At 41.4% G+C, this 23747-nt stretch overlaps 1 protein-coding gene across 1 annotated transcript in view; it reads left to right on the top strand.

Annotated features, from left to right (window-relative positions):
* The window catches only part of PLD1 (phospholipase D1), a 100844-nt gene that overhangs the window by 67762 nt on the left and 9335 nt on the right, over positions 1-23747 (top strand). The window contains exons 16-23 of the mRNA XM_024221289.3: positions 2221-2349; positions 2737-2855; positions 4377-4490; positions 14403-14513; positions 15918-16006; positions 20241-20354; positions 22136-22185; positions 23242-23376. Of these exons, the coding sequence (XP_024077057.1) occupies positions 2221-2349; positions 2737-2855; positions 4377-4490; positions 14403-14513; positions 15918-16006; positions 20241-20354; positions 22136-22185; positions 23242-23376 (861 nt within the window). The remainder of the gene's footprint in view (positions 1-2220; positions 2350-2736; positions 2856-4376; positions 4491-14402; positions 14514-15917; positions 16007-20240; positions 20355-22135; positions 22186-23241; positions 23377-23747) is intronic.

The following is a 23747-nucleotide window of genomic DNA, read 5'->3' as shown; positions in this document are numbered from 1 at the left end:
TCAGAGCCAATAAATGATATTACCTCACCCAGCTTGTCTCTCTAATATCCTGGGACCAACATGGCTACAACACTACTACAAACCAAGTATTTAATAGTGACTCCGTACTTTAAATCTGTAAGGATTTATACATACAAATCCAAGGGCAGAATTTGGACCAAAATACCTTTCTAGTGAGCAGTGTATGCTCGGAATATTGGTTGAGTAGAAATTATCATTTATTTAATAACCATAGTTCACTGGCATTTTTGGCATTTTAGTTTCTACATTGTGGAAAATTTACAGTCGACATGACCTTAAAACTCTATTGCTACTCACCAAAAAATGAAAGTCACTTTTCAAAACACTGGACACTGAGCCCACCTTTTCCTTTTATGGACTCATTCAATAATAGTCTTCTAAGATGTAAATGGTCAGCTTTATATAAAATATAGACGTGTATGAAAAGGACACGTGTTTCATATGTATATGGACTGCCATATGTGACAGTGGCCACTTACATGTTCATTCATATGAGTCAATGTGTGATCACATAAGCTCAGTACATAAAACATATTCTACTGTAGCATTCACATGTATGTTACATATGTTTGTATTCCGGCATGTACTGTCAGTGATTTCCTTGCCCCACCTGTACTCTCACTAACTCATGCAGAACTGTGCTGTTTGGATGTAGCTTTGCTAAGGCTGTAACTAGAGTGTCAACGTTGCATACCTGTTGCATGGCATTTTGGGCATGGGTTGGCTTTTGTGGTGTTCCAACGGTGCTGGCAAGACGTGCTTTGTGTATATTGCCGTAGGTGGTTATCATATTGTCACTAGTGTGGATTGTTGAATATTTCTAAAATATTGTTGTGATTAAAAAGTTTTTGTGAGTGCCTGATAGCCTGGCTGGCACAGTACACTAGATGCAGTAGTTCAGGTTCCTAAACATCTTTGGGATTGTCACGCCTTGAACTAGCACTAAAACCTCAAAGAAGGCGATAGTGCAGAATTCTGTCAGCAACTGGGGCAGTGCAGAACAGGTCAGTTGTCATGAGAGAATACATGTCATGGGGGAATGCAGAGGAGACTAGATAACTGTAGGGTTTTTCACTCCATCTGGGCTGTGAGTGTGACTGATCCCAAATACTTAGTTACTGTCTGAGAGCTGAGTATCCCCATGGTGTAAACCTTGGCTAGATCATATAAAAATAAAATATATAGGATAAAAATGTATAGGGGACATCAAGCCTCTTGCTTCAGGACAGAAGCTCATCACTTAAGTGGGGTTACAAAAAAACTTTCCTTGTAGATACGTTATGGCATAATTGTCCAGTCAGGGTTGTTAACCATTCTCTGAGCTATCTGATAAAGGCCACTGTCAGAGACAGGATATCACACTAGTTAGAACATAGATCTGATCCAGTGTGAGCTTTCCTGTTTTTTTAGAAGGGATGTGGAAGGGATCACACTACTCCTCGTTTATATGCTTATGGCATTCACAAAAAGAGGTATAAATTTCAAGAAAGGAGTTGGGGGAATGGGAGTAATTTTTGCATGTAAGTCATTGCAAGGATGGTAGGCCCTAATTTTTCACCATGAAACTGAAATTCTGCATCCACGTGCTGAACATGTAACACAATCTCAGAAGCTGAAGTAGTTATTTAAAGAGGCACTGGAAAAAGGGAAGAGACCCATCTTTGTGCTAGCTAAAATTACAGTGGAGAGACCCTTTTGTGGAGTCAAAATCATAAATCTTATAAAATATAAAATTGCAATTAGGGTTGATTTGTACTTTAGTACAAACTAAATATACAGGAGTAGTACTCTCTTCTGAACACAGATATAAAGTCCCACCTCCCACTGAAGTCAGTGGTATATGAGAGCAGAATTACAATTGTTAATGCTTTCAATGTAGGTATCCTTCCTTGCAGGTTATTGTGGGATGACAAATAGCTGAAGGGTAAATTTTCAATCTAGTGCAGAAAGGATTCAGATCTAGCTTCCATTACCAACAACAAGACATGTTAATATAATCTCCCTTGATTGTGTACCAGATGTGTTATACTGGAGAAGGGAAACACAGAGACTTAACTGGAAAATTACTTTAGCTTACTAAAACTGGCAAGTTGTGCCGATAGTTTTTTATTCAAGTGCAATTCTCATCTGAGCTGTGTTGAGAGCAGTCTTAAAAACAACCTTAGAGCATATGTTTTTGTCACTTTATAAACCTGACAGATAAAGGATCAATCCGCAGCTTGAAGACAGGTGTTGGAGAACTTCTTGGGGAGACCAGGTTCTGGCATGGAAAGGACTATTGCAATTTCGTCTTTAAAGACTGGGTTCAACTCGACAAACCCTTTGCTGGTAAGTGCCATTGCAATCTGGAACCAACTTTTTCCCCTGCAAGACAGTTTGTCTCATTCCCTAGGTCCTCTACTGCCTTAGAAGGCTTCTCTGCCTTTTTACCCTCCTGAATTGGAGCTAACGAGACCCACCTGGTCTGGCTGCTGGGAAGAGGCAGCAAAATCCCAAAGTAAGATAATAAAAACAGATATCCTATGACAATAATGGATAAGTGAGCTTGTGGCCTACCAGCCCCCACAAGCTGACCTGTCCTCAATTTTAACTCCTAATTTGTTAGTTTTTATTTCTGGAAAGGTTCCGTTTGTAGGAAGAGATGCTGTGATATTCTTAATTAATGTCTGATACTGATCTGAGATGAACTATAGCAATTTTTCCCTGTCCATATAGATTTCATTGACAGATACACCACACCCAGAATGCCATGGCATGATATTTCATCCGTTGTGCATGGCAAAGCTGCACGGGATGTTGCTCGACACTTTATTCAGCGCTGGAACTTCACAAAGGTAGGTGTGCAATGAGATAGATCCTGCAAGCCCTCAAATCTGAATGCTTCGCAGATGCCTCACATAGGGCTATATGCAGGAATAAGTGCCATGCCAGGTAGTCAAGGTTTGCTGGATTGGGCCAGTAAAGTATATATTTGCTTGCCCTAATGTCCCAGCAAGTAACACTGAAAAACTGTGTCTCTGACAGCAAGTAATGAAGATAGGTGCTCTCATTCTCCTGTTACACCAGTGTAAATAAGGTATAATTTGAATTTAGTAGGTGGAAAATGGTGTGAAAGGAGAATGAGGTCTGGGATGTTGTTAGCCAAGGGGCGAGTGCCGTTGTGCTGCTATTCTAGCAGTTCCTGCTGGCTGGTTGGGAGGGACACAAGAGCCAAGAATGTGCCCTCTTGCGAAGCAGCAGACAGGCACAAGGAGCAGTTCAGTCGGTGATCCCACAGCCAAGGGGAGCAAGGAAGACCAGGGCCATCAGGCCAAAGCCACAGCTGGGTGATCCAGCCACCTGGGCAAACTAGCAATAACCAGGATTTTCAGGGCCAAGAAACCAGGGGAACCTGCCAGTGGAGGCCATGTTGGAGTCCTGGACCAACAAGGATCCAATCACCAGAGAAGCCCTGGCCTCCTGGGGATCCAGTCACTAGGACTCAACTAGCAAGCACATAGGGTCCTCACCACTGGAGAGGACTGGCTAGGATCCCATCAGATAAGGACCCTCCGTGATGATGAGGGAGCCTTGGGCAGGCAGGAATACAACCCACACTGGGGACCAGGCCAGTAGGCCCTGTTGCCAAGGAAGATGGTGACTAATGGAGCAACAGAGTCCCTCTGTTCTTCCTCATTTGCTCCCCACTCTTCTTTCTATCTCTCCCCTCTGTTTTGATGTTTCTGCCCCACCCCGAAGAAGAAGTGCTTTGATACTTGTTTTGAAGCTCATCACTGCCTAAAGATTAAAGACTGTTTTATGCTTCAAATTGAAGGGAGGTGGTGTGGCTTGGGAAGTGTCAGGGCTCATTCTGGAGCAGGCCTACTTAGGCGACTGGATATCCAGTATGTTTTTTTAAGCCCTGATCTTAGGTCCTACTTCGAACAATGGTCGGTATGACTTTTTCAGACAGAAATGTGTCCTTTCCAGTTATGGTGGGCCTTTAGAACAAGGATAGTCCTGTGGTTATATTCGCCTGACCAAAACCTGAATGATATTCAAATGTGCATTCAAACGGCAAATGCATGGCAAAGAATAGACCTAACATACTGTTAGCCTGACGTCTGCACAGACTTTTTGGTATGAGTGTTAATTTCAAGATACTGAGAGCACATTTCAAGAAGAAGTACAGAATTCATGGATATTTTCAGAACCATTCAGAACAGGAATTGAGTTTATGAATATGAAAAACTTTACGTTCTCTCCCCCCCACTTTTGTGTATTAAGAGAGGAGCATAAAAACAGTAAAAGTCTTCAGCATAAAAATCTGAAGAAAATGTGTTTTAAAATACATCCTCCATTTTTTTCTTTTGAAGATCATGAAGCCCAAATACAGATCCCTGTCCTACCCATTCCTGTTGCCAAAATCTCAGCGAACCGCCAGTGAGATGAAGTATCAAGTGCCCGAGTCTGTATGTGCCAATGTACAGGTGGGTGTAAATGGCATTTCGTGGAATCCTAAAATGAAGAACCTCCTGGCACTTGGGCTCATTTTTAGCTCTTTGTAATAGGAGGCCTTGGTAGTCTTCCAGCTGAAACTTTCAAGATTTTAAAGGATTTAAAGTGTAAACTACTTTTTATTTTAAAATGCAACTTAGCAGGCCAGATACTCAGCTGGTATAAATCAGTGTAGCTTCGTTGATTTCAGCAGATAGAGACTGATTTACAGCAGCGGAGGTTTGGGTTCAGTGTATGTAAGATGAATTATACAAATGACATTTTAAACTCCATTAGTTGTGCTGAATGCATATGTTGAATGTGATTATTAAACAGCAGAACTAGACCTGTTAGGAATGCAGGGTGGAAATGGAAGTGCTTAGGAAGTGTGCCTAGGAAGTGACAGGATTGTGTGTGTCTGTGTGTGTGTGAGAGAGAGAGAGAGAGCTTGTGTCAAATACAGGTGGTCAAAGCTGAGCAGGAAAAAAGTGTCTAGAATGCCCAAAATAAGTTCTTCGGCCCAGACTCCACCTGGCAGCAGCTTGAGAAAAGGTTGGAAACTCTCTGCCACACCACCTGCAAGTATGCTGCTCCTTGTGATGGACAGATCCATCGTGAACAGGTGTAAGAGTTCTTTAGACATTAGGTACCTGCTGCAGGGAGCTGCATGGAGAGTTGTGGGGTAGGTGCAAATGTTGAGAGACCCTGCAGCACTTGCAGCAAATGCCATATGAGGCTCTGTGTGTGTGTGTGTGTGTGTGTGTGTGTGTGTGTGCGCGCGCACGCACGTGGATATGGTGCTCTGTATGCACCAGAACTAGGATGCCCAGTGTGGATGGTCTGCACTGTTACAGTTTGCACCCTGTCCGTCACACCAGTGCAATTTTCTAGCCTAGACCCATCCTGAGCATCTCTAGTGTGTTTCTTGAGCCTGCCTCCTGATGTTGAGTTATGCTGATTCAATCAGAAAACATAATAAATACTCAGATGACTTATGTGACCAGTCAGAACTCACCAACAGAGCTTGAATACAGAATGTTAAGTATCAAACCCAGTGAACCATTAACCATCAATCAACAGAAAAAACACTAAGCAAAAAACAAAGAAATTGGTTGAGAAATGCCAGTAATGAATATATTTCCAGAAAATTTTGATCTGCTTATAGACATCCTGTAAATTATTCATTGCAAATTACACAAGCTCATCTCTAATGGCAGACTGCAGCCTTTTGAGAGCTGTCAGCCTGGCTCATCCATGAGCTGCATAAAGCTGTATACATGTAAAAACATGTTTTGCTGCAAACATGGTTTCTCCCTTGAATGTTCATGGAGTGCAATATCCCTTCTAATGTACCTGCACATAGCAAGTAGTATTTATACTGCTGTGTGGTAGAAGCAGGCAGTGAGCCGGAGAGCCTCTTAAGCCTTGGCTACACTGGCAATTCACAGCGCTGCACTTGCTGTGCTCAGGGGTGTGAAAAAACACCCCCCCTGAGTGCAGCGAGTGCAGCGCTGTAAAGCGCCAGTGTAATCAGCGCCTGCAGTGCTGCACACTCCCTCGCAGTGCTGCAAGCTACTCCCCTCGGAGAGGTGGAGTACTTGCAGCGCTGCGAGACAGCTCTCGCAGTGCTGGCGGCGCGCCTACACTTGCGCTTGAATCCGCGAGTGTAGCCAAGGCCTTAGTCTGTATTTGCAAGATGACCCTCTCCAGCATATTTGTGCATGCACATACTGCAATTCTGGCAGCTTCTTCTTCTGTAATTTGCTTGTTTTCCTGATTTTGATTTGTTTGTCTAATGGAACCGCACACAACAGGAAGCTGGGTTACTAGGAAACCATACAAGAAGCCTTAAGTGCAGGGAGCTCTGGCTGGCAATGGAAATGCAGTTTACTAAGCAGTGTTCTAAAAGATGTTATGTGTGTTGAAGTTATAGCTGAAGGTTAATGACTGGCTCGACATCTATTACTGGCTTTTGCAGGCAGAGATCAGATGGAGAGGGCTGCAGGTAATGAGCGCCGCATAGCAGTCAGATAAGCCCCCTTTGAGTAAGAGTCAGAATCTGGCCCTTAATCTCCCCCCCTCCTCCATACATGCACAGACCCAGGGTCTCAGCTCGGTTACTTAGCTTCCTTGTGTAAATACCCAAAGCATCACCTCTGGTATTTCCAACTATGCTACTGAGGCAGCTGGGTCCATCATGGAACCTGCCTTTCTCTTTCTTATCAGCTCCCCACTGCAAGACACTCCATTGATGTAAAGCTGATCTTCGTCTGTCTAAATAGTGTTACTGTGGGCAGGATGCAGGCGTCTCATTTACCTTTCAGTTTGACTGCAGTGATGGTTCGAGACATGAACAGAGTCCCTCTAGTCTTTCACAGGCACTCTTACCCAGAAGGGCAGGAGGGATATGTTTTTATGTAAATCCTTCCTCTAGTAGAGATAGGTCAAACCCAGAAACATTTATTATCATTGTTTATATAGCACTAGTGGTAGGATAGAGTCCTTTTACAGGCAAATCGGAGACAAATTCCCTGCTCCAAGAAGAGTAAAATCTAATGAATAGATTTAATGGGAGCTGCTGAGTGCTTGGCACTGTTGAAAATCTGGCCACTTCTTTTATCTGCGTGAATGGGAGCTGAACTCTCTGTTTGAAAATCTGACTCCAGTTGTGAGTGCTGACTGAGCCCTTTTGAAATTCTGGACTTGATTAGATGAAGGATAGGTGGGGGGTGGGATATTGCCACAGAAAGCCTACTGACTGAGCCATGATGCTGATGTTTTATCTGTATTATCATAGCGGCCTCTAATTGTTAGTTTCACAGGTTTTGGTCTGCTCCCTCCATCTGTTTTGTTGTCACTTCTTTGAGGGGAGGACTGGGGTTCATAGGCCTTCTGGAAGAAATGTGTTGTAAGGAGCTGTTGGCAGGAAGACAGGGTGAAAGCACAGCAAAACAGGTCTGGGTGGGGTTTGGATTGCATCATGGGGCAGTCGAGTCAGTCCTGAGGGAACGCACAGGAAAAGATGTGAAGACAGGAGTTAGAAAGGAAGGAGTAAGTTAGACAGCTTGTGGGTTGAGTCAAGCATTCTCTCCCAAAGTTTGGGGTTTGATTATCATAGCACCTTTGATTTTTGCATGAGCCAAACTTGTTTGACAGGGAGTCACCAAACTAAAATCACTCTCAGTTTTTCCAGCTCTAATTTCCAGTTATTATCCAAGCAAGACACAGTAAGTCTGTGACATGGTGAGACAACCTCACACCCTGTTCAGACTGTAAGACACAATGAATCATCATGCACCCTGAGTGACACAAGGTAGTAGCTCTTAGAAATGTGCTCCACAGTACGTATTGTTTGCAGTTATGGAATAACTCCCAGCAAATACTGGTGGTGGTGTTGTTGCTTGGATTAAAGAGGTTAAAGGGATGACAGCACCTGCATAAAAATTGCATGAGTGATGGGAAGCTGCAGAGCTGAGAGGGGAGGGAGAGGAGAGAACACCAGTGCTTGTTTCTGTGTAATATGCTTAAGTAGTATGCAGACCTTTTCTCTGAAACTGAAGGATTTTGCATTTCAGTTTATTAATTTTGAATGCATTGACAAGAGAGGACAATTTGACAAGAGTGGTAAATTACACATTAGTAATAAGTAAATATTAATTTAAAAGGAAGTTCAGAGCACGTATATATCATAATTAATCTGTGGCAACCTAAACTTCAGGTATTACCCTGGTGCATACAGTGACCACTCAGACCTTTATGAAATAAACGGAGTTGCAACTGAAATCTTCCTGTTTCAAAGGCACAGACACCTGCTAAAAGAGAATCACATTTTACTGTTAACAGTATAGTTCCCATGATACAGAGTTGAGCAGTTCTGGTTCCATCCAGTAGAGGGTGGTAGCACACATGTTCACATGCAGACACAAGCCAATTCATTACAATATACAAATATTACCAAGATGATGATGCATACAAGAGAGAGGATGTTCCAGTGGTCAGGGCAGTAGCCTAGGATTTGGGAGACTTGGATTCAAGCCCTTGGTTGACCTCAGACTTCCTGTGTGATGTTCAGTGAGTCACTTAGGGCCATATTTTTAAAGGTATTCAGGTACCTTTGAAACTCTGGCCCTAAGTCTCTCTGTGCCTCAGTCCCTCATCTGAAAAATGGGAATAAAAGTAATTCCTTACCTCACAGGGTGTTGTGAGGATAAATACATTAAAGATAGTGAGGAGCTCAGCTACGATGGTAACGGAGGCCATAAAGGTACCATAGATAGATGGCTGAATGTGTGTCTACCCTGAAATGTATCTTTTTAAAACCTGTCATCAATGTGTTATGTGACCCTGCTGGACTCATGTTGACTGATTTTAGTGAGAAGCAGAACCCTCAAATTTGGTTTAGTTAATAACTTCTATCTTTGACTAAAGGACTTTGCTACAGGGAGGAACGGCAGAGAAGGAATTCCTTTAGAGTTTGGAGCAACAATGCTGTGACCTGTCAAGCTGGTGTGATGATTTGGTGAGGGAGGGGATAAAAGAGAATTTAAAAGGAGAGGGGGCGTCTGGACTGGCTAGTTGTGAAGCTGTGGGATTGAAAGTGATCGATCTCTTTCTGATCTGGTGGTTCTCTTGTTGGATGATTTTTCCAGCCAACCATTAGTTTGTCTCTGAGTGGTAAAACCATTTTTCAAATTGAGAGAGGCTTATGTCATCAAGTATAAAATGAAAAAAAAAAAACCCCACATTGATTTATTCCTTGTCTCCAGCAGAACAGCAACTACTGCTGCTAATGGAGGGGTTTTTGAGCTGTTGAAATCACTGCATTGGTACCGACACTGAACAACTTATTTGGAAAGCAGAAATTACTCTGCTGGGGACACTGGGAAAGTTAGCCATCTATTCTAAAGCACCCTTTAAATATTGGTGGCTCAGGTGCTATGAAAGAAACATTTTACAAATGTTTTCGTAAAAGAGTTAAATTTTGGATCGAATTCCTCAGGCCAGGCTGGCTTTTGGCACCCATGAAGCCCACTGCCATATGCTCCCTGCTGCTAATTGCTGCAGATTGCGTCGGTAGCTTCTGGCCAGTGGGCTGCATGCACTGTGCCACTACACCTTCGCAACAGAGGGCTGAGGAAGCCTAGTGGAGGAGCTGCAGCCAACTACACCAGCAAACCCAGGATAGGCAGCTGAGCTCTGAGTTTCACTGCTGCAGGGCGTGGCGGTCGAGGCCCAGGAGTGTGTGACCAGCATGAGAGAACAGAGAAGAGTAGAGAACATTGATGCTCATTGGAAGCCCATCATCTGGAGCATTGGTGCAGCAGCAGATGCTAGCTGGGCAGCCAGAATTTCCCCCCATACTCACAGAAAGATCATTCCTAGCAGCACAGGAGGTGGCTGCTCCCTCCTGGCCCAGACATCATCAGATACTCCCAAGAGGCTGGGCAGTGTAAGTTTGCTTTAAAATATAAAGGCCTGATCCTCATGTACAAGAGGACCTCTGGTAGTGTAAAGGGGCGTTAAAATGGGTGGAAGTATAATTTAATAGTGGCATCTTTTTAAAATTAGTTATTCTTGTTGCTACCCTGGCTATGTTATTCTTTATATGCCCACTATTCATCATGGGTAAGCAGACTAATTTCCTTTAAGATTCCTTCCCTCTGTTCTACTAGTAGAATATCATTGCAGTGTCCTGTCTTATTACTTCACAGTCCTTCAGGACAAGGTGTACTTCAATGAGATGCTCTCTTCAATTCTCCCTTTTTTTTTCCAGAGAAACTCTTTGACAAACAAAAGAAAACAAAAAAAATTAGCCATAGTTTCTCTAGTTGTTGCTTAAATATCAAAGCTCTTCAAGTCCCATATTGTGATGGTTACTGTCTGCTGTAACTTTGGCTTTTTGAATAATGTCTTTTTCCAGAGTAAGAATACTATGTATAGAACTAGAACTATGCATATCCAATGAGTTACTATTAAATACATCTACTAAAAGTTTGCCAAGTTCTTTCACACTTTCCTTAAAATCCTGGGATGGATCCCATTCTGCTCTGGAGTTTTTTCACTCATCAGATTTACTTTCTGTTCACTTGGTTTGGCATAATCCAGATTTCCTTCTGAATTTTCTTTCCTCTCTTGTGACATTTGCCTTCAATCTCCTATATAGATAGAGTGACACACGACTACTGGGTTCTTTAACAATTATATTTTTGATCAATAAATCACTCTGTCTATGGTAGGTCTGAATGTCTCTTTAAACTCCTTTTCCTAATGTATTTGAAAGTTGTCTTGTTTGTTGAAACCACCTATACAAACTTCCTTTCCTTCCCATTGCAAGCTTCGTGCTGTACTCTTTCTATTGCTGCTCTGTATGGTACCTCTGCTGCATATCTTTTACATCACTGTTTCTTACTTTAGATGCTCTTGTTCTTTTGCAATGACCCACTTACTCCTGGTTTGTTTGTTTGTTTGGTTTTGTGTTTTGCTAAATGCAACTTCTTGACAAATTGGTTGTTGCTTTTATCCCATTTGTTTTCAGCCAGCATTTCCCCTACACTTCCAAAATCTGCCCAGACGGGTACCATTATCTTATTTCTAAGCCTCACTTTTGCTCTAGTTTTAAGCTTATGGTCAAATTCCGCAACCACTCCACTGCAGAGCTTCATTGCAGACAGTGGGATTATGCAGAGGAGAAGTGCATGCATTAGAGCAGTGCTTCTTAAAGTGGTGGTCCGCGGACCGGTGCCGGTCCATGAGCCATCGGCTACCGGTCCGCGGCGAGTTTCCTCATAAGAGCGTCGAATAGGATAATAATATGGCACCGGTCCCTGGCACATTGGGGAAAAAAATTGCCGGTCCCTCACATCAGATAGCTTGAGAAGCACTGCACTAGAGGAAGTGTTTACAAGATCAGGTCCCTCTGTAGCTTCTTTAGATGCTTCCCTACCTCTGTGACTCTAAAGACATCACACACCTGAGGTATCACTTTCTGATTTCCTCATTGACACACTGTGGACCAAATTCTGCTCTCATTTGCAGCACTCCAAATCCAAAGTAAAACCTTTGACTTAAATATACAATAATCAGGGCCAGATCCTTACTTGGTGTAAATCAGCATATCTCCATTGACTTCCATGGAGCTAAGCCCATTTAGACCTACTACAGACTTGATTCTCAAGAGTCCTTGTCATCTGGATAAATCTTCATTCTTGGATATTTTTTTATTTGGCAGATAAGGGTTTTATGAGTCAGACATTTAAAAGGAAGTTAAATAGGTGATATCCAAGTGATCCCATTTGGATTCACATGACATGCTAAGCCATTGCCTGAACTTTCATTTAGACAGAGGTCTCCTTGGCTGTCACACTGTCTGGGTTAGTGTATGTCAGAAATATATCTATATCAGTCATGCCAGTTTTAAAAATGTATTTTGCAGGCTAATATGCTGCCCACGTATTCCTATTTGTAAATTCCAAGAAAATCCAGCTATTTATTAAAACATATTAGAACACGGAAGGGATATTCTTGTTTCATTAAACACATCTTAAACACAGCTGTGGTTGATTTGTACGTTGTTATTTACATACCAGAAAATGTAGCCCATGACTAGAATGAGAGATAAATCATAGAATAAGATGCATCCAACTTGGCAAACTATCCCCTCAAGGAACTGATCCTATCTTAGGTGAATGTGCAGTTTCACACCTACCACATCACACAACTGTTTACAGGCAATGCTGGCCCACTGGCCAGAGACAGACTGTGAGGGGGCTAGATAGCAAAAAGCAAGAATCCTCCGCTGCAAAACTGTTTCTCAGACTTAGCATTTGGCTCCTGCAGCTGCCAATGGCTCTCCGTAAGGAATCATGGCTGTTTCCTTCAATGCTGGAACCTGCAGAAGAGAACTCTGCACTGGAGAGCACACAGAAAACAACCAGCAATAGGAAAAGGGAGTTTCACAAGACAGCATGACGATTGGGCTGTGGGTTGTAAAAAATCAGCCAGCTTTCCATCTAGAACAGCTGACTTGATGTCTTGACTAATGCAGTGGGGATGATAATGCAGTGGGGATGTGACTAATGCAGTGGGGATGTGAGCAAGGCACAGACCTTGAAGAAGGAGGTGGGCTTCATGCAAAGAGTTTAAGTATGCCATGAAAGTCACTTAACACATGTTGATGTAACCCGCTGGTCAGGGTGGGTAATGTGTCTGTCTCTGCGCCCAATCCATAAAGGATGCGAGTTTGTTACAGCCTCTAGCGACAGAGGCTGGCTGTTCAGCTCAAGCTGCAGTAATTTATGCTTTCGGCTCAGGAGGGCCCCAGTTTAATCCTGCTGTTGGCCAACATTACAGCTGTCGCAGAAGTGGGGATTTGTCCAGTATTTGACTTTGCTGTGAGTATCAGATACTTGGATGAACTTTTTCTATCTGGAGGAAATATGCGTGCGAGTCTGGTACAGATCTCAGCCATAGGGACTAGGGGCCAGATCCTTAGCTGGTGTAAATTGTCATTGCTCCATTGAAGCTTGTTGAGCTATGATAATTTAGCTCAGGACCTGCCCCTTTTCCTTTAGCTCAAGGAATTTAGCTCTACAGGTTCCTGGTTCAGTTCCCAGTGTTAGCCAAGATGGTGGCCATAACGTTGACTGAAGGGTTGCTCCAGGCATAGGTGTGGTGTGCATGAAGGAGAGGAATGAGATGGTAAGGGGAGAGCTTGGGTGGAGCCCCGAGGGTCGGATGACATGTAGGAGGAGATGAGGTTAGAGATATTGGAATAGAATAGTGAGGTGAGGAGCAGAAGCTTGAATTGAATATGGATGAAGAAGAGAAATCAACTGGAGAGATCTTAAAAAGAGAGAGGCATGGTCAGAGCAGAAGGTGGGGAAGACTATGTAGGCAGTGGGGGTTTGCACTCACTGAACTGGAGAGAGATGAGATTGGGGAAAGGACAGTGAGTAGGAGTTTATAGTAACAGAGGCAGGAAACTATGAGAAAGCACAAACCAGAGTTTCAGCAAAGGACAAAATTAATCATGGGAGAGAATGTGAGCAAAGGGTATTTCCCATATTAGTTTGGTTGCCTTTTGACAAAAGCTTTTGTGCTACATTCGGGATGTAATAATATACTCGGAGGATCTTGAAATGTCTGTTACTTCAGAAATGCCTGTTCTGATTGACAGTCAGAAAAATTTTTCATGTGAATTTGACCTACTGCAAATTAAAATAAAAAAATCACAAATCTGACAGATTTGACCAGTTTGGGAAGAATTTTTCACAAAAATGTAAATGACTGTACTTGTTTAGGGCAGAGACTGCCATTCCTGTTTAAAATTTGGTGCCATTGGCCTGTGTATTATAATGCACCATCAGTTTTTGGGCAAAACTCACTGATTTCAGTAGGTACTGCAGCTGTAAAATTGATGGCATGTGTCTCTGTGCATAAGAAATAAATGCCTAATCTGGCACCATAGAGGTCAATGGGAATTTTGTTATTGACTTCAATGAGCTCAGGATCAAGCCTTGAGAAAATATATTAAAGGCAATTCAACATTACAAGAACTACAGTAAGTAATAGACTTTTGCAACCAGATTTGCCACTCTGTGTCTCCAGTTTTACACCAGTATAATTCCATTGACTTTACTGAAATTACTGTGGCATAAAATTGGGGTAACAAAATGGTGAATCAAGGCCTTTATATTTTCATCAGACTGTTTTAATTTTTTAACAGTATTTCTAAGCTTTATTTCCCTTTGTTATACATATAACATGTAGTTAGCAAATGTTGTGTGTGTTACATAAGTCAGTGAAATCATGAAAAATAAACCAACCAGTTCAAAACAATTAGTAAAGGGTGCCAGTGCCATCTTATATCAGGGCCGAACTAAAACAGCTAATCTGTCTCTTTACAGGTGCTCCGTTCTGCTGCAGATTGGTCAGCTGGCATCAAGTACCATGAAGAATCCATCCACAATGCTTATGTTAGCGTGATAGAAAACAGTAAACACTACATCTATATCGAAGTAAGTACCACGGATGCAAGGCAATGGCAGTTTGGTTCAATGAAGTGCTGAGCACATCCTGTGACCCTCAGCAGGATAGTTCTTTATTTTATTCTCCTTTTGTAAATTTTGAAACGTTAATATTAACATAGAGCCTGATCTGCAGCCCCCTGATGTCGATAGGATTATGTCCATTGACTTTAATAGGCTTTGGATCAAGTCAGTAATTAATGTACCAGTACAGAACTCTAAATGTGGGTTAAAATACAAGGCCACTCCGTTACTATTTCTCTTTCCAGAACCTCTAGCAACTTTTGTCTTCCAGCTGCCTTCTTGGCTCTGCTGCATTCCCAGCCCTACACATCAAAGTGTTTGGTCTCCCATCAATGCGCAGTGGACTCACTTAATAGTCTCTTAGATCTTGCATAATTCTCCTCTGTATGAATGGACTTATAAATGCAGGAATAAATGGCTGAATGGAGACACTTATTCTGTATCTGTTTCCATCTATTGTTTGGATGTTTTTTACTTGTTAGTGTTTAAAGAGGGAGATTAATCAAGAATAATTATTCCCCCTGAGTGCGCACACAGACACCATTTAATTAAAATAATACGTTGCCATCCAGGAAAACATTGTACAGGATGTAGCTTTATTTGCTTCTTGACTCAGAATAGTCCCACAACCCTGAAAGCATGTAGATTTATGACTTTGTAGACAGCATGGGTGAAATACTGATCCCAGTAAAGTCAATAGCAAAACACCCATTGACTTCAGTGAGACAGGATTTCATCTCATGTGTCAAAGTAAGAGTTTCACAATGGCAATAATGCCAAATAATTATCTGGAGATAATTACATGCTTGGGAAGCAGTCTCTAACTTGCGTATGCTTCATGCTTTGCCATAGCCACAAAATCAGATTGTTTTTTTATTTAACAATTCTGAGGATTGCTCATTTGAGGCCGTTATCTATGCTGATGTTGAAAACAGTCACTTAATTTTTTTCTTATCCTAACAAAAATCATACATTCTGGGTTTTGAGATTTTTGTTGTGATTAAACCCTGTGATCTTATTGTGTCATTGCTGTTCTGTGTTCAGCAAAAATGTTTCTTTCAAACTGTAGCAAAATGGGGCCCCAGCCCAATGTCTGTTTATGTATCTATCCATGCCCCATTATTGTAGTATCTGAATCCATGACGATCTTTACTGTATTAATCCTCTCAACCTCTCTGTGAGGCAGGACAGTGCTATTTCACAGATGAGGAGCTGAGGCACAGAAAGACTAACTGATTTGTATAAGGTCATTGAGGAAGTCAGTGGTGGACCAGGGAAGTGAATCTGCATTCTGGGCCTAACCACCGAACCATCCTTGGCAAAAAGACAGTGAGATGATTCTGAATTTCTTTGTGTTCACTTTTCCCTTAGAACCAATTTTTTATTAGCTGTGCTGATGACAAAGTCGTTTCTAACAAGATTGGAGATACCATCGCTCGGCGGATTCTTAAAGCACACAGGTATTTTTTTGTTTTCAAAAGAACTGTCAGGATCTTGTTACTAAGATGATATTAAAAATATTGTAAATGGAATCCAGACTGCATTTGTAAGACACGGTTTAAAATAATATGTAAAGGGACACAGTCCTTACTCAGAGGCAACATTTATCTTGGCCAAATTCTGCTCTGTTACACCAATGTAAATCTGAAATAACTCCACTGAAATTGATGGCATTATTCTGGACTTGCACTGGTGTCACTTAGTGTAGAATTTGGCCTTATAAGATATGTTACTTCAGTCAAAAAGCAAGTTGTTGGTACTGCATTTGGTAAATCTTACCTAACATTATGGGTCCATTGCCAGCGTTAGTTTCATGATTCTAACTGTTCTTCAACTTTACACACAAGTAAGTTTAATCATATAAACTGGCTACATGGTTTATTGAAGATCTCTATGCAGGGGATTGCTTTTAAATGGGGAGAGTGAAAGCTGCCATACTCTGAGGAATTTGACCGTGATTCAAGTTTAGACCATTACTGCAATGCCAGCCCCTTCTCTGATAAGCGCTGGAGGATATTTACAATGCCCACATCACTGCAAGAGAACCGTAGTATTTTAAATTGTACAGTAGCTACAGCAGGTTGCATGGATGGATCAGAGTCAGATATCTTAGTGCTGTCACTTAAGACCTGGCCCAGTGATAACGTGGCTAACTGGAGCGTTTAGCAACAAAGGAATTAGTTTTGCCTTTTCTATGATCCTGGACAGCTTTGCTTAGGTTTGTTTTTCTGGTGTCTATCTTGCAGGATATGTCTACACTGCAATAAAAGATCCTGGGCCTGGGTTAGCTGACTCAGGCTCGTAGGACTCAGGCTGTGGAGCTATAAAACTGCAGTGTAGATGTTCAGCCTAGGGCTGGAGCCCAGTTGTGAGACTCCGTGAGGTGGGAGGGTCTCAGAGCCCAGGCGCCAAGCCAAGCCCAAACATCTACATTGCTATTTTAGCCCCGCAGCCCAAACCCCGCTCTCCTGAGTCAGTTGACTGGGTTTGAGGCTTGGTGCCATGGGATTTTTATGCAGTTTAGACATATCCTAAGACATTTGTCATACCCTACGGTGTTGGATTGAGTTTATTGCAAACCTTCCTCATTTTCCTTCCCCCTTTCAGCTAACACTTGTGCTTTTCACTGTGCATGTGGATGAGTTTGATTTACTTGCAATGTCTGGTCTCTAAATATTCCTCTCATGCATAAGCATGTGTGAGCTGATTTTCAGAGGTGTTAAGGTCCTCAGAAACCCATTGGAGTCATCTTGATTTCACTCTCTTCAGCGCTTTAACATGAAATACAGACAAGTGAAGGAAGTGACACTCCTAAAAGAGAGAGAGAGAGAGAGAGAGAGAGAGAGAGAGAGAGAGAGAGAGGGTCTGATTTTCTTCTTCTTTATGCTGGTGTAAATCAGGAGTCATTAAGACGATAGCAAACCAGTGTGAGGTCAGAATCTGGTTTGGAGTGGTCAGAGACACCCTGGAAGAAAGACAGACCGTGGAGAAATTGGTTTGCTTCAACATGAACACCACTGTCTACAGCCAGAAGGCAGAACAGCTTGGGGATAGATACAGGAACATGGTCATTGAGCAATGTATAGTGAAGGTATCTGTACCATGCTATGGAGAAAAGCCTATAGGCTGATTCTCTTCTCATGCCAGTATAATTCAGGAGTAACTTCAGTGAAGTCTGTGGAATTATACTTGGGTAAAATCAATGAGAGAAGAATCTGGTTCTGCATCTACAATTGGATATACATCAAAGCCAGAAATATTTTGTTGACCAGAAATATTTTGCAGTGTGCCTCAAAATGGCATTCACTATTCAAAAGTGCTAGTATTTGTATGGCAACCCAGTGGTTGTGGCTCCCTGGCACTTCGCCATTGTGGTGCAGCATAGTCCCAATCTATCAGCATAGTCTTGTTAAGCTGGAGAGCCATTCCAAACATATTGTAGATTTCTTAACTATCCATAATATCATATTTATCTTTCCAAGACCGGATGTAATAGGCTATTTTAACACATACCGATGGACTGGGTTTCCTCTTTGTAGCTTAAACAGCTGCATTAGAGCCAGCAGAAAATCTACTGTTTAGGCCACATCTACCTTATGAGCACAGGGTCTGATTCTCAGTTCATGTATATGTAGTTGCACATCTGAGAGTTAGCACAAGTACAAATAGTAATGTAGCCGTGGCAGGACAAACCTTCCTGAACCACCTGGGTATGTACCTCGTCGTGACTTAACGGAGTAGAAGATCAAGTCCATTCTGAATCACCCAGATTGCATTTGCCATAAGGTGCATGTCATTGGCTAGGATGAAGAAAGAAGTAATGTTACACTTTAACTTCCATAGGGAAGGGGGAAAAGGCCAGCTGGCACACAGATATTTAATCCTAAATGGAAGATCTTGGTGGAGTGTTCCCAATTAAGTATCATATTTCTCTATTCTGTAGACAAAACATTTTCCACATTCATAATGTTCCTCTTCTCCTTGTCTCCTCTGTTTCATTGACCTATTTTAGTAGGTTTTATTATGTGTTTAGACAAGCAAACTGGGTTTTGTGTAAGAACTAGCTGATTATAAGTAATTTTTTCTCACAATACAGTATATTTTCATCAATATCAATAATTATATCCTTAATTTCCAAATCTTTGCAATTTACATCTCTTCTATAATGTGCATATGAGACATTTTAACCATTTCTAAAGTTTGCTTTAAAAATAACATTTTAATTAAAATTTTATCTATAAACATTTGACTGCTTAAGCTAGGATAAATAGATTCCTTCAGTACTGTATTCCCTTTGTACTTCCTTCTACTTACTAAAGGATACACTGTATTATTCAAATACTGAGATTACAAATGACACATGTTAAACCATGAAGTGCTTAAGCATATGCTTGGCTTTAAGCATGAGTAATCCTATTGATAGTCCAAAGCAACTTGCAATAATTTCAGGGCCACCATGGTAGCTGTTCCATTAACAGTAGAAATTCCTCCACTGATACATGTACTAGTAGTCACATCAGAACCAGTTTTGATCCCCTGGCCATTATTCTGGTCTCTCATCTGAAGGTGCAAGCTAATTAAGGATTTACCAGGAAAAAATGGTCTTCGCAAAATGTAAACTGGTCCACCTAGATACTGTTTTTTAAAATGGCTTTATCCATACTGAAATACATTGCCACCTAGTGATGAGTAAATTAAATAAGACTCTTCACATATAGAGTACAATAACAAAACAATTTGGGCTTTGAAGGCAATCAGAAATTACCCACCATTATTTTCATGGTGGTAAAAACAGCATCTAAAGCCAGGGAGCATTTGAATTTTAATTAGGGAAATTGCCACTGTTTGGCACCCTACTGTTATTTTGGATTACTCAGGCTGAAAGGCATCTCTAGAATTAAGCCACAGCGGAAATTGGCTGGCCCTCAAGATAAGCATCTAACTAACAACAAAGAAAAAGCAAAAATGGGTGGATTTAGCAAGTCAGAGGTAATCCAGGATCAGATCACAATTAAGGATACTTGAAAACTGAACCCTTGTGATGTATGAGGCCAAATATTTACCCTTTCTAAATATTGTGGGAAGGCCCATTCATCAAAAGCTGGCCAGTGCACTGAGTTTTCTATCTATCTCCTCTCCCAGTGTGATCTGCAGCTTGGAAACAGGACAAGGTTGGGAGAGGAGGAAAACTGTAGATTTAATTTTGTTTTCATGCTTGTATTGACTTTACAATAATAATTTATGCTGCTAGCCATGTTCAATAAGGTGCTGTCCGTTTAAACTGAGATTCTCAAAGGCACTTATTTCCATAAAGCTAGACACAACAATCAAGAAAATTACCTCACCCTGCATCTCTGTGATGCATACCATACCTCTTACACTTAAATAAACATGTCCCAACCTTTCTTTTTATTCTACACCTGTTTTTGTTGTTTTCAGTTCTTGGTAAATTACACCTTCTGTGCACGTGCATTTAAATAAATGCTGTAGCACTGACCACAACTGTGGAAAACCTGAACCAAAAATACATTTGACTCGCGCTCCCTTAAAAATGAAGTAGAAGCCTACTACAGAAACCATAGGAGTAAATCAATGGAATGAGAGCCAGTGAATAAGGACTGGTTGCAGGCTTGGTGAAAAGAAGTTGAAATTGCAGGAAAATATCCCAAAGGATTATTGGATTATTTATTTTAGGGACAGCAAACGATACCGAGTGTATGTGGTGATCCCGCTGTTGCCTGGATTTGAAGGAGATATTTCAACTGGAGGTGGGAATGCACTGCAAGCCATAATGCACTTCAACTACAGGTACTGTGCACAGGCCAAAAAAGGACACGGTACTCTGAGATCTTTATAGTGATCTCCATGGTTTTGTTGATGTGGTGGTGGTAGTGATGATTTGTACTGTGGTAGTGACCACAGGCTCCAATCAGAATCAAGGCCATATTGTGCTAGGCACTGTACATACATACAGTATGTGGGAAAGAAAAAAGAAAATGAACTGTTTATCTGTGATACAGTTTTTACATAACACGCCAACAGTTTTTTATATTATTGTTGTTATTTGCAATAGTGACCTTGGACTTAGAGATAGCTAATAAAATCCTTGCTGAGCTCATTGTCTAGCCTGTTTTCTGGATGCACCATAAGGCTCCAAAATAAGTTTGTTTTCTACAAGCACATAGAGGTAGACTTAATTTACTCATACTTGAAATTTCCACCCTCCTTTTAAGAATTTACTACAATTTACTACATATCACTACATTTTTTTCTAGTTTATCCGTGTGGTTTTGATATTTTTTTAGAAGCCTGACAGTATTTTAGTATCAATTTTCCCCATGGTTTCAACAGAGCTGAAATTAACATGGCTTTATTTGTTCAACAACAAATATTAGCACCACAACTCTATCTTGCTTTGAGCTCCACCATCATTAAAGATGACAATTCAGCCCAGAGAAGAGTGCTTTATTTGACTGCCCTGCTGCCCAGCCAGCAGAGGGAGCTCAGAGCTTTATGGTTTTGTCAGCCATATTGCTTTTGTCAGGGGCCCTAGTTAGGTTTCATCAGCAGATCTTGAATTTCTTGCAGGTATATCTCACAGATTCTGAGATCAGCCTGAGAGGAATAACATGCATTTTCAAACACAGACACCTATATTATACCCTGGAAATACGTGCATAAATACTGATATTTAATGTTCACTCAGAGCACAGGAGGCCCCATCTGAAAGACCCACACCCAATAAATTTCATGGTGCTAAATATATCTCTTTGCAAGGAGTAAAGGTTGGGGCAGGCCTCAAAGTTTTGTAATCTCGTGCTCCACAGAGCCTGGCGGTAGGGTGGGGTCGGGGAAGAGAGAGATTTTCAAAGGCACAAATGGCAGTTAGGCCTTAAATCCTAATGAAAGTCATTGCAGATTAGGCACATAGCTACCAATTATGCCTTTTAAAATCTCCCCCATAGTCTTTTTCAAAGCTGATGCTCAGACTGCTCAGAGATCCCTTCTGGTCCTTGGGACCCCATGCTCCTCTCTCCTTGTTCAGAAGAGAGAAGCAACCCCAGCACAAGGGTGATGGCGGGGAGAGGCTTTGAAAGGGGAAGGAAGTGGTACTGCTGTGACTGCTTTCTGGGGAGGGACAGCTGAAGGCAGCATGGGTTTATAAGGGAGCCATGCTACCATAGGGGTCGTGAGACCAAGGGACCAACATTGAGAATCCAGTGACCGGCAGAATCATACTTAGGTTATGTCTACACAGAGATTTTTCAGCCCTGTGAGCCTGACTTAGCTGACCCAGGCCAGATGTGGGTTTTTTATCCCCATGTAGACTACAATATCTTCCCCAGCAGAAGGTGACCGACCAGAGGTGCATACGAACTTCTATGCCTTCTGTGTTCTACACCCCTGTTGACATTTGTTTAGGAAAAATGTATTCTGAGAATGTCACAGCTCTTCTCTTTATATGGTACTTAAAATGTGTCTTGTGTTTGTGATTAGCACATCAGGAGTATCGCTATCTTCACATACCTAATTGTACGTCGTTGCTTCAGATCATTTGTATTTGTAACTGCCACCTTAATTCTTTCCAGGACCATGTGCAGAGGAGATAATTCTATCCTGGGACAGTTGAAAGCAGAGAGTAAGTGCTTTGTTTCCCTCTCTGTGTGATGTTCATCATTAGGTCTTGAGGACACTAAACTTTGATTGATTAGCTATAAAGCATAAATGAGCTCATCCACTCGCCAGTTATATAAACTTCAATAACATAAAATATTGCAATTATGTCAAATATCAAACATCTTCAAAATAAGGAAAACACACTAGCCAAAAACATCTGTGTATCTGACAAAATATAATCAAGCAGTAAGATCCAATCAGTGGCATCCTCGTGGACAAGACTCCCAATATTTATTTCTGTTTAGCTTGATTTTGTGGTCAAGTTGATTTCTAACATTGAGTTATGCAGCACAAAGATGGAGTGAGGACAATAGAAGTGTGTATTTTATAGATTGTTGGGTGGGGAATTCTTATGTATGATTCTTCACCACTTTTGGATTTTGTTTATTGGATCATATAGCCTTGGGTTGTTTTAGAGATGGTTTTTTGTTACACTGTTGCTTGGCACCCAATGACCACACAGAGATAAAACTATTTAATTATAACACTGTTATCATAATTGCTTTCCTGGGGTCAGCCTGCGTCCTTAAATTTGCTTGGATAGAAATCAGAGCACCACGAAAAACATGTTTCATAAATACACGTGCCATATAATACATCCTTGATTCATGTATTTTTGTCTAAATCTGAAGTGTAGGTCATTTAAAATAGAAAATGGTTTCCATAGCATGTGCAGACAAAAAAATGGTTACAACCTCTTCCCCACAGCTCAGTCAGAGAAAGCAACCAACTAGCCAAATGATTCTCAGTTGTTAGCATCAATTGGAGGTGCTAGTATACAACACAAGGCAGAGTTTGGTCCAAAATGGGGGAATCCCTGGGTAGCCAGTCAAGCTGGCCATATGAATCAGAATGGCACAGAGAGGCATAGCAGAGTAACATCTATTTTAAAGAGACTTATTTACATTATGTTATTGTTAAGGAGATGTTGAAAGTTAACTGTTTTGCTTTTCCTTGCCTTGATATTACTAATGACCACCTCTCACTCTCCCACCTCATTGTCCCTTTTAATCCTCAGTTGGAGATCGGTGGATAAATTACATATCGTTCTGTGGGCTTCGAACATACGCCGAGCTGGACGGAAATCTCGTCACTGAACTCATCTATGTTCACAGCAAATTGCTTATAGCTGATGACAACACTGTCATCATTGGTGAGTAAAACAGTTAGGACATCTCCATTAATTTATTTATTTATTATTATCTCCTAGAACTGGAAGGGACCTTGAAAGGTCATGGAGTCCAGCCCCCTGCCTTCACTAGCAGGACCAAGTACTGATTTTTGCCCCAGATTCCTAAGTGGCCCCCTCAAGGTTTGAACTCACAACGTGTTATACCAATAGAATAAAAACCAGCAGGATCTTATTAAGAGGGATAAGGCAAAGATGCCACATTTATTGTAAATATAATGGTAAAGCAAAAGATAAAAGTAAACAACGTTGTTTGACTACTTATTCCTATCACTACTTATTCCTTATATATACACACACACACACACATATATATATAGATTCATTCACACAAT

The sequence above is a fragment of the Terrapene carolina genome, unplaced genomic scaffold (assembly GCF_002925995.2).
Source record: "Terrapene carolina triunguis isolate 2854851 unplaced genomic scaffold, T_m_triunguis-2.0 Scaffold88, whole genome shotgun sequence".
Classification (NCBI taxonomy): domain Eukaryota; kingdom Metazoa; phylum Chordata; order Testudines; family Emydidae; genus Terrapene; species Terrapene triunguis.
Note: the sequence above shows the minus strand (reverse complement) of the source record. Positions and strands in the feature narration are given on the sequence as shown.